We start from the raw sequence: 27929 nt of genomic DNA on the forward strand, positions 1-27929 counted from the left end.
TTAGACTTAGAGAAATATAGTTTCTCTAAAGACAGGACAAAGGGCAGGGGGGCTGAGTGTTGCCTGCCTATACTTCTTTAAGAAATAACCAAAGAAGTTAGTTCCTAAAAGTAGTCTCTGAAATTTTTTTTAAGACTTGATTTATTTAGAGAGGGGAAGGAAGGGAGAAAGACTGGGAGAGAAACATCAATGTGTGGTTGCCTCTTGTGCGCCCCCCTACTGGGGACCTGGTCCGCAACCCAGGCATGTGACCTAGACCAGGAATCAAACCAGTGACCCTTTGATTCACAGGCCGGCACTCAACCAGCAAGGGCTGATATATTTTTTTAAATGGTCTCTGTATGATACTTAATGATAGACATATCATTAAACATTTGTCCAAACCCACAGAATAATGCAACACCAAGAGTGACCCCTAATGTAAACTGTGGGCTTTGAGGGATAAAGAAGCGTAAGTTCACCTGTGGTGACAAATACACCACCCTGGTGGGGGACGTTGGTAACAGGAGAGGCTGTGTGTGTGCTGGGGCAGAATACACGGGAAATCTCTGTACCTCCTGCTCAATTTTGCTGTGTACCTAAAACTGCTCTAAAAAAATAACAAAAAAATGACTGTAAAACTAGGGCCTAGCCAAGAGGATTATAAATAAAATAAGTGCTTCAGCCACCCAGTGGAAGAATGTCCCTCAGATTTTGATTCCTGGGGCCAACAGAATCCTGTGTAACAGACCCTCTTTTACCCACCCAGAGTATAATTCTTCTCCCCCTGAGCTGAAGGAACCCAGAGCGAACAAATATCAGCACTCCCCCCCACCCAGCCTGCCTCCTTAACAGAGAGAAGAGGGGGCTCCCTGCCATAGACAGGCCCTGGCAAGCAAGTTCTGGGATCCCCAGAATGAGTCCCCTATCTCAACCCGAGACCCTCAGCTGTTGACATTTCCACTGTGTCTAAAGCACCGTTACTGCCAACGAGGCATTAAAGATAGATGCCCATGACTGAGTACAAGGCAGGGGACCCCTGTAAAGATGTCCAGTTCTATGGCCTCACTTGTTCCCTCACACCCAGAAGCCTGAAATCCAGTCCCAGGAATCTATTGGAGCAGCTGTGATAGAAATGTTTTGTACCTCTAAAAAAAAGTAAGGTTTATTATCTGATGAAACAATGGTAAGAATTGTAGTGTTAAAGCTATAAGGAACTTAAGGGTGGATCTGAATGGAAATGGTCCACCAATTAAAGAGAAAAGATTGGAGAGACAGGGGCAGACTTAGGCAGAAGTCCCAAAACCAACACAGATGCAGGTAGCACCCCTGGCAAAGAGGAGCCTTCCCAGTCCTCTTGCAGCTCCCATGTGTGTCAAGTGTCCCTTGCCAGGTGTTCTTGCTTTTAAAGTAGAAGGTTGAATGGGACCCATGGTTGTCATAACCTCTCTGGCATCTAAAGGACCTGAAGGTGAGTCCGTGACTGGTCATAGCCTGTTAATAATAAAGCTACAATTGGAATCTCGGTCTTTTTTCCTGTTCTGTTGCATCCCAAGCCCAAGTCAATAAATACATTACATACCCAGCTTACTTCTCTCCACAGAGCAGGTAGACAACTTCTGCTAGCCCTTCAACCCAGGGCCAAGATAGAAGCCTTCCCAGGCAAGCAGCCAGAAGCCCTCTCTTCACTCTGGAGCCATGAGAAGTCAGTTTCCACCTGCATTTCCAATAAAGGCGGTTAGAGGTAAAAAGAATGGAAGTAGAGGTATAGCTGGTGCTGGCTGGTAAAGCCTGCCTTCCAAACTCATCCATAAAACTGACTTAAAATTGAACTTATATTGAGTTTTAACAGATGGAAATTCAAATCCCTGGAAGAGAGTGAGGAAGAGTGTGGAACTAAGTCAGTGGTATGAGTCCAGCCCCAAAGGGCTCTTGCTGAGCGCTGGCTAGTGTGCAGGTGCTTCTTAGCCCCAAGCCTGTAGGTGATGCAGCCCCAACACCGAACCTTGTAATCAGCACGCCTGGCACAAGCCCAACCCTAGGGAATCACAAAATAAGGACCATGAGTGACACAAAGGACCAAATACTCAGTTACCTCAGCAGACTTAAGAGGCCGCCTAAAAAAAGACGAGGGATTCCGGCCTAAGAATCATCTTTTACATGAAAATCAGTAAGCAACAACTGACACTGTTTTCCGTCAATACACAAACCTGACACATGCAGAGTCAAAACTTTCGCCATTCTGGGCAAGAGAGCAGCAACCCCTGAGGAGGGGCTGAGGGTACATGCTGCTCACCTCCCTCCCTTCCCAGCCACCTGCCATCCTTAGGGATAGCTCAGCACACACAGCTGGGTGCTAGTGGCCTGGGCCATTCTCCTCCCTGTCAGCTGTGTCCCACCTTGCCAACCACTCCTTTAAGAGGCACTGCCTGGAGAATAGAAACACGATGAGCCAGGGTTCCAGCAGGATCCACCCAAGTCAAGTCAGGCTGGGGTCCTGCCCATCTTCTCTTTATTATGTAATTTAGGGTAGTAAAGGAAAAAGAAGAGTCAAAAAGGCAGTAACATTTTACAAATAATAAATTTATTTCCAAATCCGGAATTATAACCAAATTATAATTCCCTCTAGGTATGTTTTGCTGCTTTACACAAGAATGTTAAAAAACATAGTCAATGGCCAAGTCATTTATACATCAGTGTCCTGGGGACAGTTTTTATTTGGCTACAATGAGTCCGGCTACCTCTCGAAGCTTCTCAGCTGCTCTGTGGCCCTGAGCCTGCACTGAGGAACTCCTGCTTCCTCCCTGGCAGAGCCCCGCCCTCAGCAGGAGCTTCTTCCCCCCAGGGGCTGTGATGCACGCAGATGAAAGCAGAGATGAAAGAGTTTTGTCAGCAGGCCAAGGGTGCTCCTGTCACTCAATACCTGACTCCCATGCTCTGCAGGTACAGCCTCAGCTTATAGCCCAAAGCGGGCTGGTGTGCGGCGAGGAGTCATGGGCTCCCCTTGCTCTTTCCGACCAGGAGTGTAGATCTTTGTAGACCTGCAGACACAGAAAGAGGGGTTAGGAATCACTGCTGCTCACTCCAACCAAGATACCTAGTAGGACCAGGAGCCTGAGGCCTCACAGTGTCTAGCTGGTATGTGAGCAGGCTTTGGGGCTGAAGGGGCTTCTCCCCCAGCACATTTCCACTCCCCCTGCCCCCCCCATTTGTGAGTGGGAGCAGAATGTTACCTCATTCTGAAATCCACTAAGGAATGTTGCAAGATGGATTATTTAACAATTCCTTTCATATCCCCTAGGTGAGCTGTGGAGGTAACCTTCCATCCACCTCACCAGGCTGCCACTCCAGCTGCATCTGAGACTCTGGCTGGCCTTTGTCCCCAGTTCCTCGGAGGTAATCTCTAAACCCTTGGGATTTCCTAAGGAACTGGAGTGTCTCTGTGATACATGGCAGGAAGGCAGGGATGGGGGAGGCTCGGACCACATCTGATAGTTTATGCTAATAAAATGATTAAGGACTAGAGGCCGCAAGGCTAGAAAAACCAACCATATGATTAGAGGGCTATGCTTTGGGCCTAGCCTCTGGAGGGGCAAAGGGGCCTGGAGACTGAGTTGACCACACGGGTGCTGACTCAATCTTTACACGCCTACATATGAAACTCCAATAAAACTCTGGGCACAGAAGCTCGGGTGAGATCCCCTGTTGGCGATACTCTGTGCGTACACACCACTGTGTCAGGAGGTTAAAGCATCCCTGAGGACAATGGAAGCTTTGCTTTTGGGACTCGCTGAGACCTCATGCTATGCATCTCTCCCTTTGGCTGGTTCCAGTTTGTATCTTTTTGCTATAATTAAACAGTAATCAGAAGTATAGTACTTCCCTGAATTCTATGAGGAGTTCTAGCAAATTATCAAACCTGAGGGAGTCCGCAGGGGCCCCCAAATCTGTAAAAAGTTGGTCAGAGGTGAGGGGTGACCCAGCGTATCCCCCAGCTTGCAGCTGGTGTCTGAAGCGAGGGCAGTCTTGCGGAAAACTGTGCTCTTCACTGTGAAGACTGACTCAACTCAGGCACCGACACAGACGCACAAGTCCAAGGCTCTCCTCCCCTCGCCACTGTGCTTTCCAAGCCTTGGCTTGTCAGTACAGCTGTGAGACCTGCTCTGTTACTCCAGCCCACCTCGGGCCCCAAATACAACGACCAGGAATTGCAGATTATCACCACCCCTTGAAAGTGCATCCGGAACCCCTCCATGACTCCACATGTGACCATCATCAACTTCTGTCACCTACTCACCTCTGCACACTCAACTTAAAATACAACCCTGGATCAGGGCCTAGTGGATCCATCAAGCTTCCAGGGGGACTCTCTCCCAGCCAGGGTCCCAAGCTCAAAGCTTACCTGACACTGCCTAGGGGACTGCGCTTTTCCTGCTCCTGCCGCCGGGCTCGCAGCTGCTCCTCGGCCAGTGCCATCTCTTCCTCCATGGCAGAGGCTTCCTCTTTGGCCCGTCGGCGGTTTTCCTACAGAAGGCAGAGAGAGCTACTGTGGGCCACTGGGGACCAGCGGGTAAGAAGACCTCATCTGCACCCATCTCCCTGCTGTAAGCCAGGTACGGTGTACACCACACCAGCTCCCAGAGGCGGCCCCACATGGCTCCCTGCCCCAGCACTAAGGCCAGGGCCTGCTTTTCTCTCAGATTCAAACTAGACACTGGACGACTCAGTCCAAACTCTGTCATGCCTCAGCACTCCATCCAATTCAGTAAGTACTTACATTTTCCTTATAAAGTTCATCACTACTCCACAAAGCACAGGAAATGGGGAAGACGTTACAACTGGCTGAAACGCTCAGACAAAAGATGTGTGCAGGCCCAGCGTGGGGAGCCTTTGCCGAGAAGGGGGAAAGCAAAAGCCCCACAACATTCTGCAACCCTAAATAATGGATCTAGATGGTGGCCATCGATGGACACTAAGAGCGTGAAGAGATGGACTAGCAGGTAGAGAATTTATGATGGAGGAATCAGCTGGAACCACTGGGCAAGCTCAGCAGGGGCATCAGTGCAACCACCAGCCCTTCTGAAAGGGTCTAAAAGGAAGTTCACCTGCATTTGTGCATCCTTGTCCAGAACAGCTGACCCTGAATCTAATCAAGGCTTTAGATTAATTACTAGTTCACAGAAAGTACACAGGACAGAGGCACTCATTAAACACCTCGAGGAACCAATCAGCCCAAAACAGAACATGGAACATTCTACAACAGGGGTCCCCAACCTACAGGCCGCGGACCAGTACCAGTCCAGGCCTGTTAGGAACCAGGCCACACAAAAGGAGGTGAACTTAAATGTAATGAGCTTGAATCGCTCCGAAACCATCCCCGCTACCCTGTGCCATGGAAAAACTGTCTTCCATGTAACTGGTCCCTGGTGCCAAAAAGGTTGGGGGCCGCTGCTCTACAAGATAAATGACCTGGTTTCTGCAATAAATCAATACCATAAAAAGCGGTGGAGGCAGAGCCTGCTCTGAAATAAAAGACTTAACACGTATAACAACAAATTTCAATGTTTGGATCCTAATTCAAGCAAATGAATTACAAAAAGTTATCTTTGAGATAAAAGGGGAAATCTGAATAAGGACTGGAGCCTTAGGTGACACTAAGGACGAATCCTGTTGAGTGATAATGGCATGGAGGTCGTATTTTAATTTTTAAAAAGTCCTTTTAAAAATACAAAGTCAGATGTTTAGGGATGAAACAAACATAGTGTCTGAGATATGCTTTAAAATATTTCAAGAAAAGGCCCACTGCCCCCTCGAGGTACCTGAGCCCTCACCACCAGCTATCTCCACCGCCACCACCCTGCTGGCCCCCAGATGGCCTCTGCTCTCTTCCTGCACTCGGCCCTGCTGGCAGATCCAGTGCGGAGTCCGCCCTTCCTTCACTCTGGGGCTGAAGGGCAGGCCCACAGCTCCTCTGTTCCCTAACTTCCTCCTCCCCAAGGACCACCTGGAACTCAGTGCCCCTGCACATCCTATTTTGAAAAACCTACCTCAGCCTGCCTATCAGCAATGAGTGGCTAGCCCAACTCATCCTTCTAGGACCATCCTCCCTACCCAAGCTGACTTGCAAAAGCAGGCCAAAATCCTGGAGGCCCAATGCTGAGGAAGCCAGAACCCAGCAGAACACAAAGTACAAAAGTATAATTAAATAAAATATTCCAGAGGAAAAAAAGGATGTTTGGAGGGGACTGGGAGTAATCAAAACAAAATTGGCAGAATGTTGATAATTATGGAGGCTGGGTGATGAATTCAGGGTAGCTGGTTATATTGTTTTTTTTCCCCACTCTTACGAATATTTGGACTCTTTAATAACACTTTTTTAAAAAGGCAGTGGGTGTGGGGAAATCGGACAGACCAGCCTGGTAGATCAGTCACTATGACTGAGAGAATAAGGAGTCAGAGGATGAAGTGTCTTCAGTACCAAGCTGAGGGGAAACGGATCCCAGAGGCAAACAGCACCTTCATAAAAAGCGTAGGATCCTTACCTGCCGAGACTTTCCTGCCTGTTTCACGCTGTAGAACATGGGGCCCAGCTCCGCCAGCCACTCTCCGTCCACAGCAGTCACACACTGCATGTACTCCTGCAGGCAGAAGGGCCACAAAGTGGTGGTCACAGAAGGGCCACAGCTTCAAGCTGTCCCTCCCAGGGTGGCTCCACAATTAGGAGATAGGTAGAGGGGCCCTACATCCCAGCCCTCTGGGGCTGAAAAAGGCAGGGAAAGGCCTCAGAGACTGGAATTTTAATCTCTCCTCCCACCGAAATTCATCCATTCTTAAGAAAATGCCCCGCCTCGGAAAACCCTTTGAATGATAGTACTGAAAGGGGCTGCTTGTCCCAGGCAGTAAGTAGGAGACTCCTGCTGGCATAGCCAAGACCACTGTGATTTAGAGGTTAACTCTGAGAAGTTTCCCCAAACCCTCAACTGAAACCTTCCTCAAATCCCCTCCAAGCACATGGTCTCAATCTGCCCAAAGTCAAAGCTCACCCCAGAAGGCTGTGAAGGGGCCTGGCCCAGCTATGTGGGCCTATGTCACGCAAGCCACCTTGAAAGAGACTCACCTTGGTGGTCATGACCAACTCGTGGTACACTATGTAGTCTGGGGTGTAGCCCATTCCAAAGAGAGAGCTGGTGGGGTGCAAATGGCAAGGCATCCCCGTCCGGATATTCACATACTCCCCAATTCCCTAGGGAAGACACACGACAGGTGGCCCATCAGGAACACGCTGCTCAATTGTGCAGCTACTTTGCCCCTTTAATTCCGTCTTGACAAACTCGTGGGGAAGCCCAGATCTGCAGAACTGTACAATGAGAAAGAAAGAACTTTGCCCATGTACAAATATCAGGCCAGGAAGGGGCCACAGCTCCAACAGGCTCACCTTGAGCTTGGCTGCCTGGTGGAAATAGGCAGCACAGATACACTTCCTGACGATGTCCCAGTCGGTGCCACATGAGGCCAGGCTCATCCTCTGCTGCACCATGATGTCCTTGAGCTGAGCCCGGACCTCCCGGACCTAGAGCAGGACACAGGTAGGTAAGGATGCAGCCCTCCTTCCAATGCCTTCCACCCCTCATCCCAACATCCGGCTTCTCTGGGCCATTGCCCCACCTTCCGCATGGCCTTGGCATGGATAAAATGATCATTACACCAGATGGTAGAGTAATTATTGTTTTTCCACTGCAGGTAAACATTCAGGTAGGTCAAATGATCACTCTCAGGGACAGCAAACTTCTCCCGGATTTGATCACTCTCCTCCTCTCGGCCCTAGAAAGGAAAAGGGACCTCTAAACACAGGGAAGCCTAGGCCCACTGAGAAGAGGCTGGAGGTTCTCACACTCACCGACCCACACACACAACTTCAAACCCATCGATACAGTGCTCTAACAATAGGAGATGGATAACACAGTTTATAATAAAATATCCGTACAACCATACTAGAAGACAAAAATTGCTCTTGCACATTTTCAAAACACTCCCTGAGAAGCACTGATCGAGCCCATCGCTTCCCCCTACCCCAGCCCCAATCTGCTCAACTGAAAACAGCAAAATTGCTCTTTAGAAACTATGATTCCTGTCCCTCCATTCCATTTTAATAATACGGAGAGAAACTACTGCCCTCTCTAATCTTTCTCGAGCCCTTAACTCCCCCTGAGGCTTCTGGGGAGAAAGGAGAGCTGGACACCATCTCCCCACCTTGGGCCTGTAGAAGATGGCTGGGACTGAGAGCATGGAGACAATGAGCAGGATCTCAGAGCTGCAGCCCATGTCACAGGATACAATGAGCATCTTGGACAGGGCTGGGTCCAGCGGGAACTCCACCATCAGCCGCCCAGTTGAGGTCAGACCACCTAGTTGAGGGGAGCAAATGCAGACATTCAGTGAACACTGCAATGCACAGGGAGAGAACCCAGCAGCCAGAGCCCACAGGGCCCTGCCCGGCTCCCAGGGCTGCAGCACCTGTGTTGTCCAGGGCTCCGAGGATCCAGAGCTGATACATGGAGTTGAGCATGTTGTCCTCCGGCGGCGGGTCCATGAAGTGGAACTGCAGCAGGTCCTGCACCCCCAGGGACTTGAGCAGCAGCACCACGTTGGCCAGGTTGGTCCTCTGGATCTCCGGCACCGTGGTGGTCAGGAGCTCATTCTTATAGGCGCTCTGGGTGTAGAGCCTGCCAAGGAGAAGACCGAGTCTTGCTGCACCTGCCCCCGCACTGCCCACGGGGCAACGCCACCTCAGCTGCTCACTGCGCGTACCCCGCACAGCCAGGACAGATGGAAGCCACAGGTAGGAGAATTTCTCATTTCTTCCCTTACCCCTCCCCACCTTCTCTACGAACTGCAAATTTCCACCTATTCAAAACTCAGTCCGGCCAGTTTACCCTTCTGCTGGAGTATCCTACATGATTGTTTAATTTCTGGAACCAACAAGCCTGGAACTACAATTGTAACTGGGTTTTATATTCTTAATATTTTTCTCTATTTTCTGGATTTCTATAGTGAATACATAATTTTTGAAAATCAGAACAAAAAAAGAGTAATTGGAGATGTAAAAATGAACCAGTGGTGTAATTTGCTCAGATTTATCCTCTGAGGGAAAATACAGTGTAATTATTGGTCTTCTACTGCAAGTCCATTCAACGTAGGCCTGTCTAAAACCTCAAACTGCTCAGACTTCAGAGCTGCCTGGAAAGGCTTCTTCCACTCAGCGGTGTATGATAAGAGGACCAAAAAGTGGCACCCTCGCCATCAGTCCCCACCTTGGGAGCAGCCCTTGGGCCACAATCCCTCTGCTGGATCTCAGTCCAATCCCGGCCACCCCAGCCCAGGCCCCACACTCAGCAATCCCAGCGCCGCCCCTGGAAGCAGGCTGGCACAGGGCTCCTACCTGAAACACTGACCTGGGCCCGTCCTGCCGGCTCGCCCCGACCTCTGGTTGGCATTGGCCTGGCTGATGGGGTAGATCTGCAGAGCATCCATGCCAATCCTGGGGTTGAAGACCTGGGAAGGGGCAGCAAAGAACTGATTAAGGACAGAGTAAGGGGCAAAGGAAAACGGAGGCAGCCTTGAGACAAAGACAAACCCTGGCTGTCACAATTGCAGAGCAGTGTCTTAGCAATACAGGCAGCCATCCTTTTAGAGCCAGCAACCTCAAGAAATTTCCCCAGAAACACCAGCTCTGTGATCTCTACTGAATTTTTTAAATTGTCTGCCTCATCAAGTAACCACAAGGATTAAATGAATCAAACACATAGCAAATTCAGAATTCAATAAATGTTAGTCTCTTAAACCAGCCCCACATTCATGTGAATCCCTCATTGGAGGGCCGAGAACCCACGGCCTGCTTCCCACCCCGACTCAGCTCTGGGTCCCAGGGCCCTGGCACCTGTGTCTTTTCTTACCTTTAATTTGCAATAACCAGAATCGATAACAAACATGATGCCGTCGACAGTCAGAGATGTCTCGGCAATGTTGGTAGCAACGATACACTTCCGAACGCCATCCGGAGCCTGTAGCCGGGCAGGATGGATAGGGAGGGCGAGCTGTAGGCCTTCAGGTAGCTAAGACCCCATCAGCACCAAGAGGAAAGAGTATGCCCTACCCCTGCCAGAAAAGTAACTCCTACTCTCTCCTGCCCTCCTTTGGGAGAACCCAGGAGGACCCAAAGGTGAGGGCCCAGAACAGACATTCTTGCTGTCACACCTTCTGGAAGATTTTGGCCTGAAGGTCAGAAGGCAGCTGGGAGTAGATGGGCAGCACAGCCAAGGCGGGTGCATTCTCCAGTTCTTCCAGATGTTCCACGATCTGGTCTGAGGTCACCTGAGGACACAGTAACTGTGAGACACTGGAGCCCCAAACTGTCACCCTTTCATCATGGTCATGACCAAGGCACGCACCTCTATGTCCTCCTGGCCAGGCATGAAGATGAGGATGTCCCCAGGGGCCCCTGACAGGTGCACCTGCAAGGACTGCTTCACTGCGGCCTCCACGTAATCCTCCTGTGGGGTCTGCAACACCAGCCGGGGACACCATCAGAGGGAAGTGTCAAGGGAAATGCAGGCCAGGCTCCTCTCCGGGAGCCAGTGACCCAGTCACTAGTCTGGGGCTAGAGACGGACTTTTAGGATTTCCACACCTGTACACAAGCTTAACTAACCCCCCTGGTCCACTCCAAAGAAACAATAAACCAAAACATACACAGAGCACACTCCTCTGGCTCTGAGCCCAGAAGCTACAGGCTGCCCCATCTGCCTCACAGAACCCACAACACCTTTTCCAACTCAGTACCCTATCCTGCGCCCTCCAACTTCACATTAGAGCTTTGGGTCAGTTCAGAAAAAGGAGGTCCCAGTACCTTGCTGAAGAGGATGTCAACAGGGAAGGTACGACCAGGGATGTGGAAGATGGGAACATTCCCAAAAAAGGCAGCAAATTTATCTGCATCCATAGTGGCCGATGTGACAATGAGCTTCAGGTCTGAGCGCCGAGCCACCACCTAAGAGAAGAGGTCAGTCAGAGGCTTCTCCACAAGTTTTGGACCTTTGGCTTCTGTCATCCAGTCTCATCAACATTATTCCCAAATAAAAGAGAAGCCAAAGCTGCCAAGCTGGCACACAGATGCATAACAATCCTGAATACTGAACCCATGTAGCCACATCCAAGAGAACCATGGGTCACTTAGCTGAGCAAGAACAGAGTAAACTACAATACCACGTCTGAACCCAGCAACCTGGGAGCCTCGGGACACTCTGGCCTGACAGAGACCTCGTCAGGTTCTGCAAGAGAGACCCCAGCCCACCTGATGCACACTGATCACTAACTACTGATACAGAGAGCCTGGACCCCACAGCCCTCACCTCCCGGAGCAGCCCGAAGAGCACATCGGTGTTGAGGGAGCGCTCGTGGGCCTCATCCATGATGATGGCGCTGTAGTGATCCAGATCTGCCTCCCGGAGGGACTCTCGGAGCAGGATCCCATCAGTCATGTATTTGATCAAGGTGTTTTCTGAAGTGCAGTCTTCGAAGCGGATGGCATACCCCACCTGGAGGTCATAGAGCAATGGCTCAGAAGCTGTAGTACCAGCTTGCCACTAGCACACCCCATGCTGGGTCTAGCCCTTAACAGATCAGCTCAAATAGACAGAAGCTACCAAGTAATAACCACAGCTCAGCCCTTGCCCACTCACCTCCTCACCAAGGTTTCCCCCCATCTCTTCACTGACTCTCTTGGCCACTGACATGGCCGCCACACGCCGGGGCTGGGTGCACCCAATCATCCCATAGTCTGTGTAACCATCTTCATGCAAGTACTGGGTCAGCTGAGTGGTCTTACCACTCCCCGTCTCCCCAACTACGATCACGATGCTGTTATCTCTGCAAGGGAGAGAAGGCAAAGGGCAAATCAGCCAGAGGGGAAGACCACATCAGCCTCCAAGAAGACGCTGCTACCTCCTATCCCCATGTCTGGCTATCCAAGGAGCATGCTTGCTTAGAGAGAACTTCCCTGGGAAAACAGCCCTGTACCAGGACACCGCATGTCTACAAGATGGTGAGGTTTAAACAAGTAAATGATGATAAAGCAATGCCATCTTGCTTACTTTCACTTCTCCATCAGATGTAATGCCCAAAAGGAAAAGAGCTACCAAGTAAACATAGAAAACAAAGGGGACACCCCACTCAGTAGTGGAATTCCCAAGCCCTGGGGCAGGGTTACCTAATAATAGTGAGTAGTTCCTGCTGCACAGCGAAGATGGGCAGGTACTGTCTCTGCTCCAGAATTGACTTCTTTTTTGCGAATTCACTGCTGGCTTCACTCTTTTTCTTCATGTGATTTGCAAACTTCTGCTCTGTCCTGAGAACACACAGCAGGCTAAGCACCCTGCATGATTTCCCACATTTTCCTTCCTGATTGAGTTACTGCCCTTCTCCCTACACCCCAGAATGAGAACTACTTCAACCATAAATCTTCAAGACACTGTGTGATCTGGGATGCTTCTCGCCTCCTCCAGCTTAAGGGAGAACTGCTGTGTAAGAACCCATGACCTACAACACACCAAATACCCCCAGTCAAACAGTTAAATAGGGCTCAGAGGTGTTACAGATTAGCAAGTGGCAAATCCTCTGATTTGTCTTCTTCAGCCAGAAGACGAGCTGAAATCACCTTTACAGAATACCCTTGGGTGATTTCAGCACAGCACTTAAAGGGCTACAAGGAAGAGACTTGGTTGCAAAGGTGTGACCAAGGACAGACCTCCTCCCTCCTCTTGACAGGAGGGTGCAGTCTGTAAGGCTTCTTTTTCAAAGAACTGTGAGAGTAGTCAGTCGTAATATTTACCTAGTTCTAAAAACACTCAAATATCTCACACACGTACAAATCTCAAGACTTGAAACCACTACGTAGTTTTCCCAAGACTCCACAGCAAGAGGATACCAGCCCAGTGCAACGTGAGTCCACAAAACCTGCCCCCTCCCCCCTCCCAAGACTTTGCCTCTGTCAAACCTGCCCCGTGCTCTGTCAAGCTTTCTATTTCTAATTCCCCAGTCACTCCTGGTCAGCTAACTATTAACATCTAAGGGATTAAATTTTCTAGGGACTAACAAGAGCTGATCAATAGTCCCAACTTCTCATTTGGAGCACTTCTCACACGGGTACAGAGAATAATCAGTGACAGTTCAAGAGGACTTTAGAGTGTTCAAAGGATGAGCTTCACAAGAGACACGAGTCCAGACTCCTGTCCATCGTGGGAATCCCGACAAGCACTTACCCAACACTGGCTTAGATACCAGTGTCCCTTATCAAGTCACTACCTGATAAAACAAACCTTTCTATTTTCAAAACTGTTAAAAATAGTTCTTATGTTGAACTGAAATCTCAAGGGGGCAAAGCCCACCTTCCCACATTGAATATCTGAAGGGCACGTTAGCAGAGTGGCTGAGAGCAGGCTCCTATGCTAGACTGTCAGGTCTAATCCTCCCTCTACCATTTACTAGCTGGGTGACCTCAAACAAGTCGCTTAACCTCCCTGCGCCTCATTCTCCTCACTGAATTGGGAATAACAGCACCTACCCCGTGGAACTGTGGTGAGAATTCGGTGAGCAAGTACGTATGAGGTGTTTAACACTGCCTGGCACAGAGGAGGCTCCTACAGTCGTAGCAGCAATAGGAATAATATCTAGGGAAAGCTGAAGATGGTAGAAGAGAGACACCAGGAGGAATGAGCCAGAGGAAACCAGAAGATTCAAAGTGATGTCACTTTCCTACATGAGCCACGAATTTTATCAGTTCCACCACAAGGGCCCTCGAGGGCCCCAGTCTTTGGAGCCCGAGATGCTGGCCAAGAATCCTACCTGTAGTCCACTTTACCATCTTCTGTCAGTGCTTTATCTGGCTCTTCCTCTTTTTTGACACCCATTATATCTCCCAGTTTGGTTCCAGCCAGTTCCCAATGTTTGTGCTGAGCCTAAAAAAGGCAAGAAAAGTAAGTCTGCTTCACCCCACGACACGACCGTGTTCAGGAAAACCGATCCCATTTTACAGACTTCATCTAGCAGCAGGTGATAAATTCCACAAGGCATTCCATCTTCAACCCTGGGCTCCCAAAGCATCAGGCCCTGAGGTTGTCCTGACTGAGGCCCTGGTGGAGGAAGGCAATACCCTCCTCCAAGGGCTGGTTCTTGCTCTGTGAGTGTCCTCTAGCTTCCAATACGAACCCCACCTATGAGGTCTAATGTGATTTTTAAAAGGAAAAAAATATGCAGAGACTCCCCAGCCCCAGGTGACAAGAAACCAACCTTCTTGCGCTCCTTTTGCTCCCTGTGCTTCCGCACTGTTTGACTGCCTTTCCGAGCAATGATGGCCAGGTCAGAAGTGGCATCCTTGACTGGAATCACAGGCTCTGGCTGCAGGAGGTTGAGGGAAAAGAGAAATTCCCACTGATCTCTACTCTCAACAACAAGGTCCATTTCCCACAAGCCCTAGTGAATGAAAGGGGAGGCTACCCTATCGTGATGGGGGCACTTTTCCCCCTTTCCTTCCTTTCTTTCTCTCCGTTTCCACTCAGGTCTTTCTAAGCGTTCTTCTCTTGGGACCCAGAGGAACCTCACCTGCTTGGTGAAGACGATGCGCCCGTCCAGGAAGGGAGGCACCAGGTTATGCACCATCAGGTGCACCTTGGCTGCACTATCCTCTTCAAAGTCCTCGTCCACCTCTAGCCGATGGACCACCCCGCTGGTGAGCATGCGGTTGGTCTCCCAGCGCTCGTTATCCTGTACGGACACAATGGGAGGCCACTCTCAGAATGAAACCAAAAGGTCATCCTCAAAGGCCACCAGGCAAGTTCATGCATCAAGCCCTGACAGAAGGGCCATGGGGGCTGCAAGGATGTCACAGGCCTCTCTACCCTGCAGCTCCTTAGAAGGGTCACTGGCCCCAAATCACCTGCAGTGCTGTTTCCAAGAAGCAGCACTTTATACCTCAGTCACAACCTCTACAAGGACACACAAATGGCGCTGTGCCCAGCACCCTTCACGGAAGTACTGCAAAGAGGGAAGCTCCAAGTTGGGTTTTGTTTTGTTTTTTTTTATGCTACTGAAAACTTGCACACCCACCCCTCCTCCACCTCCAGAGTTACAGCTATATCTGGTACTTCAGCGACGGGGAGACAAACTGTGCTGTCACTGCATGCACGTGACCTGCTGCGTGTCCCACGTGCCCCCAGCTCCAGCTGAATCTGCTCCAACTACCAGAGACAGCAGCATCACCTCATTGATCTGTCTCCGCTGAGCTGAAATGCGCTTCTGCTTCTGTTTATGCAGATGCTGCTCCCGCCTCCTCACGTAGTCCTCGGAGGAGTAGGCCAGGGGATTGTGGAACTCGTCATATCCTTCATCCATCATGTACCAATCCCGGTCAGCTTGCTGCAGTGCAGGAGACAAAGCAAAGGGAACAAGGAACAAGTCAAGTTTACACACAAGACATGGCCAGAAGGGGTGGAGATGTTTGGTAAGAAGTCACTAGTGCAGTGGACCAGCCCTTGCGAGAGGCGCAGGAGGCCACCCAGCTCTGAGATGAGCCATCTACAGGAGAACTCCGGTGACTGACTTTTATATTTAAGACTTTTTATGGCAGCTCATCATGACAGCACTTCTTAGATTTACCACATGGTGGCACCAACACATAACTAAAAAAGTTAGGTCTGACCTGCATTCGGTGAGAAGTGTCATCACTGAGCCTGTGCCTCTGGAAAGAGATCCCAGGGCTTGGGGACTGGACAGGGCTCAGCTTCCCTGAAACTGTCATCAAAGTCCAATTCCACTAGAGTGTCACTTATGGCCCCTGTGCTCCGACACATCCCATCACCCATTCATCAATAGATGGCCACACTCTCATTCAGTCCCTCAGAGACATAAAGTTTTTACCCTCTGGTCATCCTCCCATTGCTGCCGCTCCTCTTCTGTGTCAAATGAAATTCCTTCTTCACCATCCTCACGTCTTGCTGAAGGAGAACACACAGCAGGTCAGACCACACAACCCCAGCTTGTCCCAGTGGCCACCAATAGATCTGCAGAACAGCACACTCCAAAGCACAGCTTTGCTCAGCCTGACCAGGATGAGCAACACCACTTTCCTGCCCCTCACTCCCACACTGCCTTACCTCGGCCCCTGGACAGACGTGGAGTAGACCCTAGGTGTCTTCTGTCATCAGCCCACTCATTGTATTTGTAGGATGGTGTTGGCAAAGGTGTGTCGTCTGAGTACCTGCTCCTCACAGACCTGGGAAATAGTATAACCAGCATCACCAGTCACTAAGCTGAGACATGTTCCCCAGCTGCCATCTGGGCCCTCCCAGCCCAGATCCTTTTGACCTCATTACATCCACTCATGCCACCCACCCAGGGAAACTAGGTGCTCGGCCCAGAACATCACCTATCCCGATCTCGACTAGACAGCCGATGGCTCCGCTCAGAATCCCGATAGGAAGGCGTAGGAGAGGGCGATTCCCACTGCGAGCGCCTCGAGGAGCCATAGTTGTCCTCTTCCTCCCAGGTAGACCTTGAAGGGGTGGCTGCATCTGGGGCCACAAAAGACACATCTATAGGAAACATCTAATTTAACAAGGACTTAGCTCTAAAACTATTAGCCAAAAGTCAATTTCCCAGGTTTGTTTTACTATTTATAAACCTTGTACCTATTTGTAATTGGTAAGATGGTTCTGACAATTTTTAAAGACACCTGCATTTTAACAGTCCAGTTTTCATCTGTACTTTTAACATTTCAAGGAATATCTGACTTGTCTCTGTAAACACAACCCTTTAAATATAAATAATTCTTTTTATTAAACCTTTTTTCTGATTTAATAAAAAAGCTCCCTATTCTTTCCTTTCATTCGGAAAAATGGCCAGTAAACCAACCTTTCACCTTGAAGGAACATTTCCATCTTTACAGAGAGGTCCAGGGCCTTCCCACCCCACTCAGAACCAAATAGTCCAAGAAGTTCATGGTGGAATCAAGAATTCTGTCTCTGCTCACAGCAATCCCTCTGAGGATGGAAGACGCTCACCCTGCCACTTATACACTTGACCCCTCACGAACCACCACCAGCAACGGCTCAGTCTACCTTTAGGTCGGTGTCGCGGGCTCTCTGGTTCATTTCTCCTGCTGCGCTCCAACCCTCCTTCCCGCTCCGATCTGCTGCTGTGCCTGCTTCTATCCCGCTCATCTGTCAAGAGTACACACAGAGCTTAGAACACGTGTCCCATCCCAACTGCCACCCTTCTTCACCCTAGAGAAAGGACAGGCCTTCCCAATCACTCACAGGTGCAACCTGCACTGCTCTAATGCGATCCATGGGCTCCTGAAACTCACATAGCCCCATTCTTTCAAAGGGAAAAATAGTTATTTGCTAGAAAGTTTCAAACTCACAGTAACAGTTATTTTCCTGTAAGAATTCAAAAAAAAAAAGTTACAAATCTATAGGAAGTAGCTGTTTAATAGTTACAAGTCTATAATAAAACTCAAGCAATACTGAGCAAAGCCAGCATTGGATTTTATGTCTAGCTTTGCTCCACAGCACTGTCCTTTCTCTGTCACTGAGACTACTGTCAACTGTGGTTTCTTAGACATATTACCCATTTTCACCAAGTTTCATAATAAAATGAGGACCACACACTCAGGCAAAGCAGCTACGTTACAAGTAACAGTTCTTAAGCTGCCTGCTATTCCTAATCCCAACAGGATCAAAACCAACCAGGATGACATTATGCAAATAGGGCTCCCTAATTTAATGGGTGTTATAAAAACTGCAACAGTAAAGAGGCTGGCATGCCAATCCAAAAGCATAATGGGCTATGGAAACTATGCTGGGCAGTCTACCTCTGTCTCTCTTGCGGTCAGAGTCTCGATCCCGCGATCTCTCCTTCTTCCGATCCTTTTCTTCTTTGGACGAGGCATAGACACCATGTTCCCGGCGCTCCCGCTCTCTCTGCCGACTACGTTCCCAAAACTCTTCACTCACACCACCAGGATGGGATGGAGTCTCTACCCGAGCAGATCGATAATGTCTGAAACAGGGAAGGCAACTGTTAAAGGCCCCTCCATAGGACAAAAACCTTGCCCCATAATATCTGTGCCAAACGAATGGCCTGTCCTTTTCCACTCTATCCCCTCGTACTGCAGGATTGTATATGGCAACGACCCCCGAGCATTTCCAACCATCATCTACTCACTGGTCTTCTTTGGGTGTTCCCACAAATCTAAAGAAAATACCAATTTCTATCTACCTTCAATATTATAGAATCATGATAAAATCATAAAGCTTTACCTCTCCAACAAGAACACTGAGAGATAAACATGGAACATTTTTCTCTAGCCTCCATTTTCATTCCCTTTGGGTCAACCCATCCTAAAACCTTTACCTGTCTTTTCGGATACTTCGACCAGACTGGTCACTTCCATCCTCCTCAGCATCCCTCTGGTCATCCTTGCTCTCTTCCCAGTCCTTGTAGGAAGAGATTCTGGACTTCTTCCTGTCTTCCCCATCGTCTTTCTCTTCTCGCTCCTTCCGTTTCATGGAAGCCAACAAGTCCAGTCCCAGCAATGAAGGGCGGGGAGCAGGGGCCTTGAAGACATGCTGCTCACTGGCCGCACTTTTGGTCTTGCAAATAAGACCACCAACCTGAGAGTCCCCATCAGTGCCTTCCAATCTATGGATCGAGGTATCCTCATTGGTGTCTGCCATGACAGACTCTGGGGTTTCCCTGGAAGACAAACCATTTAGTATTGGACATAAGAGTGGAAAGGCTTGGCTCTGCTATATTCCAACTAACCGTAGTTATAGGTGTATTTAACCTCCCCCCTAAGACCAGAATTTCTTTAGTACCTCTTGCTAAGACCCTTCTATCAAGCCATTGCCAATCTCAAAAGATCATCCGACTCCCACATCAACACACATAAGAAATAGATACACACACAAGCACACGCAGCCCCCACACACATACATCCACCCCAAACACCAGGATCCAAGAAAGCATCCCCAGGCCTCACGATGGCACACTTATTAGAGCATGATGGCATCTATGAGGGAGTACATGGGATTTGAAATCAGAAACCTCAACTAGAATCCAGGCTCTCCACATTTTCTACCTGTATGATTGTAAGCAAATGACTTAATCTTTGGTTAGGTATAATTTCTATATCTATAAAATGGAAATACTTTTTGCTTTATGTAGTCCATGGAATTATTATGAGAATCAGAAAAATATCTGTGGAACAAGGAAGATGGCGGCAACATAGGTGGGAGCGGAATCCACTTCCCCTCAGCGCCAGGGAAATACCTAGCTGATCTGAGGAGCAGAGCGAACAGCCAACAGTACTCCAGCATATACGAAGATTAGAGACCAAAGATAGAGGACATTGAAAGATCTGATGGTAAGAAGAGTGCTCAAGGACAATAAGGTCCCGGGGACCCGGGACCGCGCGGTACAAGGGCGGCAGAAGCGCCAGCCCAGGCGCAGGGGCCGCTGCAGGAGTCTTGGGAGAGGGCCAGGCTGCGCTGTGAGCAGCCAGGTGCTTGATTGGACCAGGGGGGCTTGAAAAGGAGGAATTTCTCAAAAAGAAAAAGAAAATAGAGACACTCAGGGGCTAGTTAGAGAACTCTCGGTAGTAACCGAGGCCACTGGCGCCCCTCCCCCCTCCGCCCCTGGACTGCGAGCTGGGGGGGGGGATAAACAGCACCGGAGTGACGGCGCTCACCTGAGGTCCGGTAGCGGGCGCGCGCGCAGATTAGCGAACGGGGCCCACACATGAAACCCCGGAGGGGCGTCCACTCCTGAAACCTCCTAGATCATTTGGAGCTGAGGCTAGCTGCTCCACCCACAGGCACAAAACCTCGGAACCTTGCCGTGTGATTCAGTCCCAGGGCGGCCCCGCCCGCTGGAGAGACTCAAGCCCAGGGCGGCTGGAGCGGCCCCCAAGCATAGAACCTCAGGCGCAGCGGGTTGCACGCTCACCAAGCGCAGGGCCGGCTGGGTGCGCGTTTTCCAAACACAAAGCTGCTGGCGAGTGTCCTAACTCCAAGGCGGCTGAACCTGCCGCCTGCGCGCCAGCGTCCCAAGCCCGGGCGGCTCGATTGGTCGCCGGCGGCGCGCTCAGGGCACAAAATACGTCACAAACCCAAAGCAGCTGAATTCCCCTGCTGCGCGCGCGCGCACGCACGCGTACCAAGCCAAAGCGGCTGGAGTGGCTGATCAACGGCCTGATTGACTGCCAGGGACCACACCTACAAAACAGCGAAGAGTGTGACCCAGGAAGGGAGAAAAGTAAAACCAATCCTTCCAACCACCCCCTCCTGTTGCACAGACAGGACACCAGCAGATATAACCTGACCGGTTTAAAGCCAACAGAAGATTTTTTTTTTAATCTTTTTTCTTTTTTTTCCTTTCCCCCTGAATTCCTTCTTCCTCTCTCCTTTTTTTCTTTTTTTCATTCCTTCTTCCTCCCATCCTTTACCATTTTTATGTCTTCTTCCTGCCTTCTTTTATCTATTTCTATGTTTTAATTTTTGTTAAAATTCCTTCTTATCTTGCCTCCGATCTTTCTTTATTCCTTCTTCCCTCCTTCCTTCCTTTCCTCCTTTCCTATTTCCTTTTTCCCTCCTTCCCATCTTTGTTTTGGTTTCTTTTTTGTGTTTTTTTGTGTGGTTTTTTTTTTTCTTTCTCCCCCCCTTTCTCTTTTTCCCACAGGTGAGACAACAAAACCTGGAGTGCTGAAAAGACTAGAGTTAGACCGTGTTAAACACATAAACGTCAGCTCAAGACCAGTGAGCACAGGAGAGTAAGGAGACAGCACCACCGAATCCCATTGGCATTCTACCATAGAAGTTCATATCATAAATCCAGGGAGTCAGAACAAAGCAATTTAAGACGCAGAGGCCAACAAGAAGAGCCTCACAAACAATGGGAAGACAAAGAAACAATTCCCAAATGAAAGGAAAGGAGGAAGTCTCAGAAAGAATACTAACCGAAAAAGAGGCAAGTCAACTATCAGATACTGAGTTCAAAGCAATGGTCATCAGGAAGCTCACTGAGCTCTCTGAGCTCAAAGAGAATTACCAGAAACTACAAGGAAACTACAATGAACTCACTGCAAACTATATCAACATGAAAAAGGAAATAGAAAATATCAACAAGAGCCAAGAGGAAATGAAGAATACAATTTCTGAATTGAAGAACACAGTAGAAGGAATGAAAAGCAGACTTGATGAAGCAGAGGATCGGATCAGCGAGCTGGAGGATAAAGTAGAAAAAAACACCCAGAAGGAGCAAGAAAAGGAAAAGAGGCTCAGAAAGAATGAAGAGGCAATAAGGGAAATGCAGGACAACATGAAACGTAACAATATCCGTATAATAGGAATACCAGAAGGAGAAGAAGAAGAGCAAGGGATAGAAAACCTGTTTGAAAAAGTAATGATGGAAAATTTCCCTAATCTGAGGAGAGAAAAAATCACCCAAATCCAGGAATCACAGAGAGTCCCAAGCAAGAGGAACCCAAAGAGACCCACTGCAAGACACATCATAATTAAAATGGCAATTCCAAGACAAAGAGAGGATCTCAAAGGCAGCAAGGGAGAAAAAGGAAGTAACATACAAGGGAGCCCCAATAAGGTTAGCAACTGACTTCTCAATGGAAACGCTCCAAGCCAGAAGAGAATGGCAAAAAATATTCCAAGTACTGAGAACCAGAGGCCTGCAACCAAGACTACTTTACCCAGCAAGGCTCTCAATTAAGATAGAAGGCCAAATAAAGAGTTTCCCAGACAAAAGAAGTCTAAAAGAATACAGCTCCACCAAACCAGCTCTGCAAGAGATGCTAAAGGGACTGCTTTAAGGAAAGGAAGGAAAAGAGAAAGACAGAGGAACACAGGTAGGAAACAATGGCAATGAATAACTACCTATCGATAATAACCTTAAATGTAAATGGATTAAATGCTCCAATCAAAAGACATAGAACAGCTGAATGGATAAGAAAACATGACCCACACATATGCTGCCTACAAGAAACCCATCTCAGGACAAAAGACTTACACAGACTGAAAGTGAAGGGCTGGAAACAAATTTTCCAAGCAAACGGACAGGAAAAAAAAGCAGGGGTAGCAATACTCATATCAGACAAAATAGACTTCCAAAGAAGGGCCATAAAGAGAGACCCAAAAGGTCACTTCATAATACTCAAAGGAAGAATCCACCAAGAAGACATAAACATTATAAATATATATGCACCCAACATAGGAGCACCCAAATACATAAAGAAAATCTTGGAGGATTTCAAGAAAGATATTGACAGCAACACAATTATAGTAGGGGATTTTAACACCCCACTATCAAAAATGGACAGGTCTTCCAAACAAAAGATCAACAAAGATATTGTGTCACTTAACAATACCCTAGAGGAAATGGACTTAACTGATATATACAGAGCTTTTCATCCCAAAGAAGCAAAATACACATTCTTTTCAAGTGTTCATGGAACTTTTTCAAAGATAGACCACATGATAGGACACAAAGCAAGCCTCAACAAATTCAAGAAAATTGAAATCATATCAAGCATCTTCTCTGACCACAAGGGTCTGAAACTAGAAACCAACCCCAAGGGTAAAAACCCAAAACACTCAAAAACATGGAGACTGAATAGCATGCTATTAAACAATGAATGGGTCAAGAACGAGATTAGGGAAGAAATCAAAAACTTCCTGGAAACAAATGAAAACGAACTCACAACAACCCAAAACCTATGGGACACAGCAAAGGCAGTCCTGAGAGGGAAGTTCATAGCAATACAGGCCTACCTTAAGAAGTTAGAAACAGTTCAAACAAACAATCTAACCCTATGCCTACAAGAACTGGAGGAACAACAACAAAGACAGCCCAGAGCAAGCAGAAAGAAGGAAATAACCAAGATCAGAGCAGAACTAAATGACATAGAGACTAAAAGCACAATTGTAAGGATCAATGAATCCAGAAGCTGGTTCTTTGAAAAGATAAACAAAATCGACAAGCCTTTAAGTAGGCTCATCAAGAAGAAAAGAGAGAGGATCCAAATAAACAGAATTAGAAATGAAAGTGGAGAGATTACAACTGATACCACAGAAATACAAAGGATCGTAAGAAATTACTATGAAGACCTGTATGCTAAGAAATTTGAAAACCTAGATGAAATGGACACATTTCTAGAAAAATATAATCTTCCAAAACTGACTGAAGAAGAAGCAGAAAACCTGAACAGACCAATATCAGCAAAGGAAATTGAAGCAGTCATCAAGAAACTCCCATCACACAAAAGCCCTGGACCAGATGGCTTCACAGGAGATTTCTACAAAGCATTTAAGGAAGAACTAACCCCTATCCTTCACAGACTATTCGAAAAAATCCAAACTGATGGAAGACTCCCAAACTCTTTTTATGAAGCCAACATCATCCTAATCCCAAAACCAGATAAAGACACAACGAAGAAAGAAAACTTCAGGCCAATATCGCTGATGAACATAGACGCTAAAATTCTCAACAAAATATTAGCAAACCGCATCCAGCAATATATTAAAAAGATCATCCACCATGACCAAGTGGGATTCATCCCAGGGATGCAAGGATGGTACAATATTCGCAAATCAATAAACATAATACATCACATCAACAACAGCAAAGACAAAAATCACATGATCATATCAATAGATGCGGAAAAAGCGTTCGATAAGATACAGCATCCATTTCTGATAAAAACACTCAGCAAAGTGGGAATAAAGGGAGCAGTCCTCAACATAATTAAGGCCATATATGAGAGACCTACAGCCAACATCACACTCAATGGACAAAAACTTAGAGCTTTCCCACTAAGATCAGGAACTAGACAAGGATGCCCTCTCTCACCACTCCTATTCAACATAGTATTGGAAGTCCTAGCCACAGCAATCAGACAAGAAAAAGCAATAACAGGCATCCAAATTGGAAAGGAGGAAATGAAACTGTCACTGTTTGCAGACGACATGATAGTGTACATGGAAAACCCTATAGACTCCACTCAAAAACTACTCGACCTAATAAATGAATTTGGCAAAATAGCTGGATACAGAGTCAATACCCAGAAATCAAAGGCATTCCTGTACACCAACAACGAAACTGCAGAAACAGAAATCAGGAAAAAAATCCCATTCGATATAGCAACAAGAAAAATAAAGTACCTAGGAATAAACCTAACCAAGGAGGTAAAAGACCTGTACTCAGAAAACTACACAACACTGAAGAAAGAAATTAAGGAAGATACAAACAAATGGAAGCATGTACCATGTTCATGGATTGGAAGAATTAACATCATCAAAATGGCCATACTACCCAAAGCAATTTATAGATTCAATGCAATCCCTATTAGAGTACCCATGACATATTTCACAGATATAGAACAAACATTGCAGAAATTCATATAGAACCATAAACGACCTCGAATAGCAGCAGCAATTTTGAGAAAGAAGAACAAAGCAGGAGGGATCACAATACCTGATATCAAACTGTATTACAAGGCCACTGTAATCAAAACAGCCTGGTACTGGCATAAAAACAGGCACATAGACCAATGGAACAGAATAGAGAGCCCAGAAATAAACTCAAACCTATACGATCAATTAATATTTGACAAAGGAGGCAGGAGCATAAAATGGAGCAAAAACAGTCTCTTCAACAGACGGTGTTGGGAGATCTGGACAGCTACGTGCAAAAAAATGAAACTCGATCACCAACTTACGCCATACACGAAAATAAACTCAAGATGGATAAAAGACTTAAATATAAGCCGTAACACCATAAAAGTCCTTGAGGAAAACATTGGCAGGAAAATCTCAGACATTCCACACAGCAACATCCTCACAGACACATCCCCTAAAGCAAGGGACATAAAGGAAAGAATAAACAAATGGGACCTCATCAAAATAAAAAGCTTCTGCAGGGCTAAAGAAAACAGCACCAAATTACAAAGAGAACCAACAGTATGGGAAAACATATTTGCCAATGATACCTCAGACAAGGGCCTGATCTCCAAAATATATAAAGAACTCACACGACTCCACTCCAGGAAGACAAACAACCCAATTAAAAAATGGGCAAAGGACTTGAACAGACACTTCTCCAAGGAAGACATACAGAGGGCCCAGAGACATATGAAAAGATGCTCAGCATCACTAGCCATCAGAGAGATGCAAATTAAAACCACAATGAGGTATCATCTCACACCAGTCAGAATGGCCAACATAAACAAATCCACAAACAAATGTTGGAGAGGATGTGGAGAAAAGGGAACCCTCGTGCACTGTTGGTGGGAATGCAGACTGGTGAGGCCACTGTGGAAAACAGTATGGAATTTCCTCAGAAAACTAAAAATGGAACTGCCCTTTGACCCAGTAATTCCGCTGCTGGGATTATACCCTAAGAACACTGAAACACCAATCCAAAAGAATCTGTGCACCCCAATGTTCATAGCAGCACAATTTACAATAGCCAAGTACTGGAAGCAACCGAAGTAAGTGCCCATCAGCAAACGAGTGGATCCAAAAACTATGGTATATTTACACAATGGAATTCTATGCAGCAGAGACAAAGAAGGAGCTTATACCCTTTGCAACAGCATGGATGGAACTGGAGAGCATTATGCTAAGTGAAATAAGCCAGGAAGTGAGGGACAAATACCATATGATCTCACCTTTAACTGGAACATAAGCAATAGAAGGAAAAAGCAAACAAAATATAACCAGAGTCATTGAAGTTAAGAACAATCTAACAATAGCCAGGGCGGGGGTGGGGGGTGGGGGTGGGGACAGTGGGTAGAGGGGATTACAGGAACTACTATAAAGGACACATGGACAAAACCAAGGGGGAGGGTGGAGAGGGGGGAGGGAGGTGGGTTCAGCTGGGGTGGGGTGGAGGGATGGGGAGAAAAGGCATACAACTGTAATTGAATAACAATAAAAAATATATATATCTGTGAAAACTCTCTGTAACCATAAAGAGTTACATAGATGTAATTGTTGCTTTATATGATTTGCTGTGCTCCTGTTCACTGATTGGGTCCCTCGCTATTTTTCTTACATGAGTTTCTTCTACCTCTTTTCCTTCTAAACTTACTGATACAGCAGAAATGTCGCTGTGTAAGGCTACCATCCCTGTGACCCATACTTCAGTGACTTTTTTGGGACTAGTTGCATATGGCAGTCAAAATTTGTTCAAAAACCCAGGTTCACCAAATATTGATGAGAAGCACTAGGTTAGAAAATAGTGTCTTTGAAAAGTATTTAGGTAGCCATAAGATTTCCTGGGACTCTGCTTGTAATAAATTCCTCCTTACCTCCTATTACATACCATCCACTTGTAAACTATACACCAGTTCTGAGTACTTGGATAATCCCCCTCATTCCCACAAGTCAGTGAAGCAAAGGAAGCGATGGTGTACCACCAGAATCCAAAATGTTTTACACAGCTGTAATTAATATTGCCAAACAGACTGGACACATAATATGGACCCAGAAACAGTAGCTGTGTTTTTTTAAAAAATGCCATCAGGTAGAAGAGAAAAGGGAAAGCTGCATACTGGTGACATCTGCATACATGTGAGAAAATCTAAATGAGAAGGTAGGGCCATGCAGGCTCTGCTTAGAAGTAGTCTAAACTAGAAAATAGACCCCTTGAATGCCACTCTGCACAGTAGAGAGAACCATGCCTGTCTTGCTGATGCTGATCAAAACAAAGGTTTGTCGAATAAATGGATGAATTTAAACTGATTAAAGGAAAACAGGAAGTGAAACATCATTCTAGAGACAGCAAAGGATAATGGATGAATTTAAACTGATTAAAGGAAAACAGGAAGTGAAACATCATTCTAGAGGCAGCAAAGGATGATCCCAACAGCAATGGACAAGGTGTCTGAGTCATCAAGACGTAATCACCTGCTGAGATGAGCAAATAAAGAGTTAAGGAGCTGGATTCTGGAAAAGGATTAATGACAAAGCAGCTACTGGGGTACGAGAAACAATGAAAAAAAGAAACTGGATTTACTCCTTCAGTTATTCATTCAGTACCTTCCATGAGCCAATCGCTGTTGCGGGAAATATGCATAGAGCAGAGAAGAAAACAGACAAAAATTCCCGCCCTCCTGGAGTCAACATTCTAGTAGAGGAGATCACCTGGTAGAGACGCCACTGTGACAGAGATAACACCAGGAGCCCTACTGGGCTCTATCCGTTTGGAAGTGGGTTAATTCGGGTGACCCGGAGGGCGAATCCCTGGATGTCAATGAGGCTGCGCCAGGCAGCAAGTTCTGACCAGAACAAAGAGAAGAGCCGGGACAGGCCGGACGTGCGCAGCAGCCCTAGGGTAAGGTAAGTTGGGTAACGGGGACCAGACTCTTCCAAACCTGCGCCCGAACCTGAGCGAGGGACCAATATCTGCCGCCTGGAGCCGCCATGATTGGCGAAGGGCAGGTCAGGAATAAAGAAGGGACACTCACCTCACCAAGCCCGACTCTCGGGACCTCCTGTCCCGGATTCTGGGGCCGCGGCGTCGCCACCCCTCGCGCAGATCGCCTTAGAGATCTAAAACCCACACTCTGAAAGCTGCCATTATTGTCCCACAATACCTTGTGTGGCCCCTTCTATCCGTCCAAAGAAACCATAGAGAGCAACCCGGAAAATGCCAGTTCCAGGTTCCAAGTACGGAGCATAACGCGACCAGGCCTCCAAGGCTAGAGTGTCCTCCTCTGGATCTGCCATCAGAGACACTTCCGAGTTTCGCTGCGACCAATCACAGCCTAAGAGGCGAGGCCCCGCCTTTAGCCTGAAAGGGTGGGAGGGGAAAAAAGGCAAGAGGTCG

The 27929-nt window shown here is 47.5% G+C and overlaps 1 protein-coding gene across 2 annotated transcripts; it reads right to left on the reverse strand.

The window, feature by feature from the left end:
- Positions 1 to 2544: 2544 nt before the first annotated feature.
- Positions 2545 to 27806, reverse strand: DHX38 (DEAH-box helicase 38). Of its 2 annotated transcripts, none has more exons than XM_045191913.3 (27): positions 27697 to 27806; positions 18444 to 18785; positions 17902 to 18089; positions 17147 to 17248; positions 16456 to 16600; positions 16184 to 16302; positions 15948 to 16024; positions 15291 to 15446; positions 14634 to 14795; positions 14322 to 14429; positions 13878 to 13990; positions 12244 to 12381; positions 11717 to 11903; positions 11387 to 11572; positions 10885 to 11025; positions 10428 to 10538; positions 10234 to 10350; positions 9933 to 10040; positions 9419 to 9531; positions 8494 to 8702; positions 8230 to 8384; positions 7645 to 7800; positions 7415 to 7549; positions 7097 to 7222; positions 6522 to 6617; positions 4382 to 4503; positions 2545 to 3020 (listed from the first exon to the last, which is right to left on the reverse strand). In XM_045191913.3, the coding sequence occupies exons 2-27, from the start codon at positions 18764 to 18766 to the stop codon at positions 2936 to 2938; spliced, it is 3678 nt and encodes a 1225-aa protein (XP_045047848.2). In that variant the 5' UTR covers positions 18767 to 18785; positions 27697 to 27806; the 3' UTR covers positions 2545 to 2935. The 2 variants fall into 2 exon arrangements, with proteins under 2 accessions (XP_045047848.2, XP_024411900.2); XM_024556132.4 differs by having other exon boundaries at positions 27568 to 27699.
- Between the last annotated feature and the right edge of the window lie 123 nt (positions 27807 to 27929).

This window comes from Desmodus rotundus, chromosome 12, assembly GCF_022682495.2.
Source record: "Desmodus rotundus isolate HL8 chromosome 12, HLdesRot8A.1, whole genome shotgun sequence".
Taxonomy (NCBI): Eukaryota; Metazoa; Chordata; class Mammalia; order Chiroptera; family Phyllostomidae; genus Desmodus; species Desmodus rotundus.

What these genes read in the sequence shown, in the direction of transcription:
- DHX38 (XM_045191913.3), bottom strand. Translation starts at nt 18,766, where the DNA reads ATGGCAGACACCAATGAGGATACCTCGATCCATAGATTGGAAGGCACT. An exon ending in CGAAGTATCCGAAAAGACAG is followed by an intron (nt 18,090 to 18,443) that starts GTAAAGGTTTTA and finishes TCCCTGTTTCAG; the next exon opens with ACATTATCGATCTGCTCGGG. An exon ending in CCCGCGACACCGACCTAAAG is followed by an intron (nt 16,601 to 17,146) that starts GTAGACTGAGCC and finishes TTGTGGCCCCAG; the next exon opens with ATGCAGCCACCCCTTCAAGG.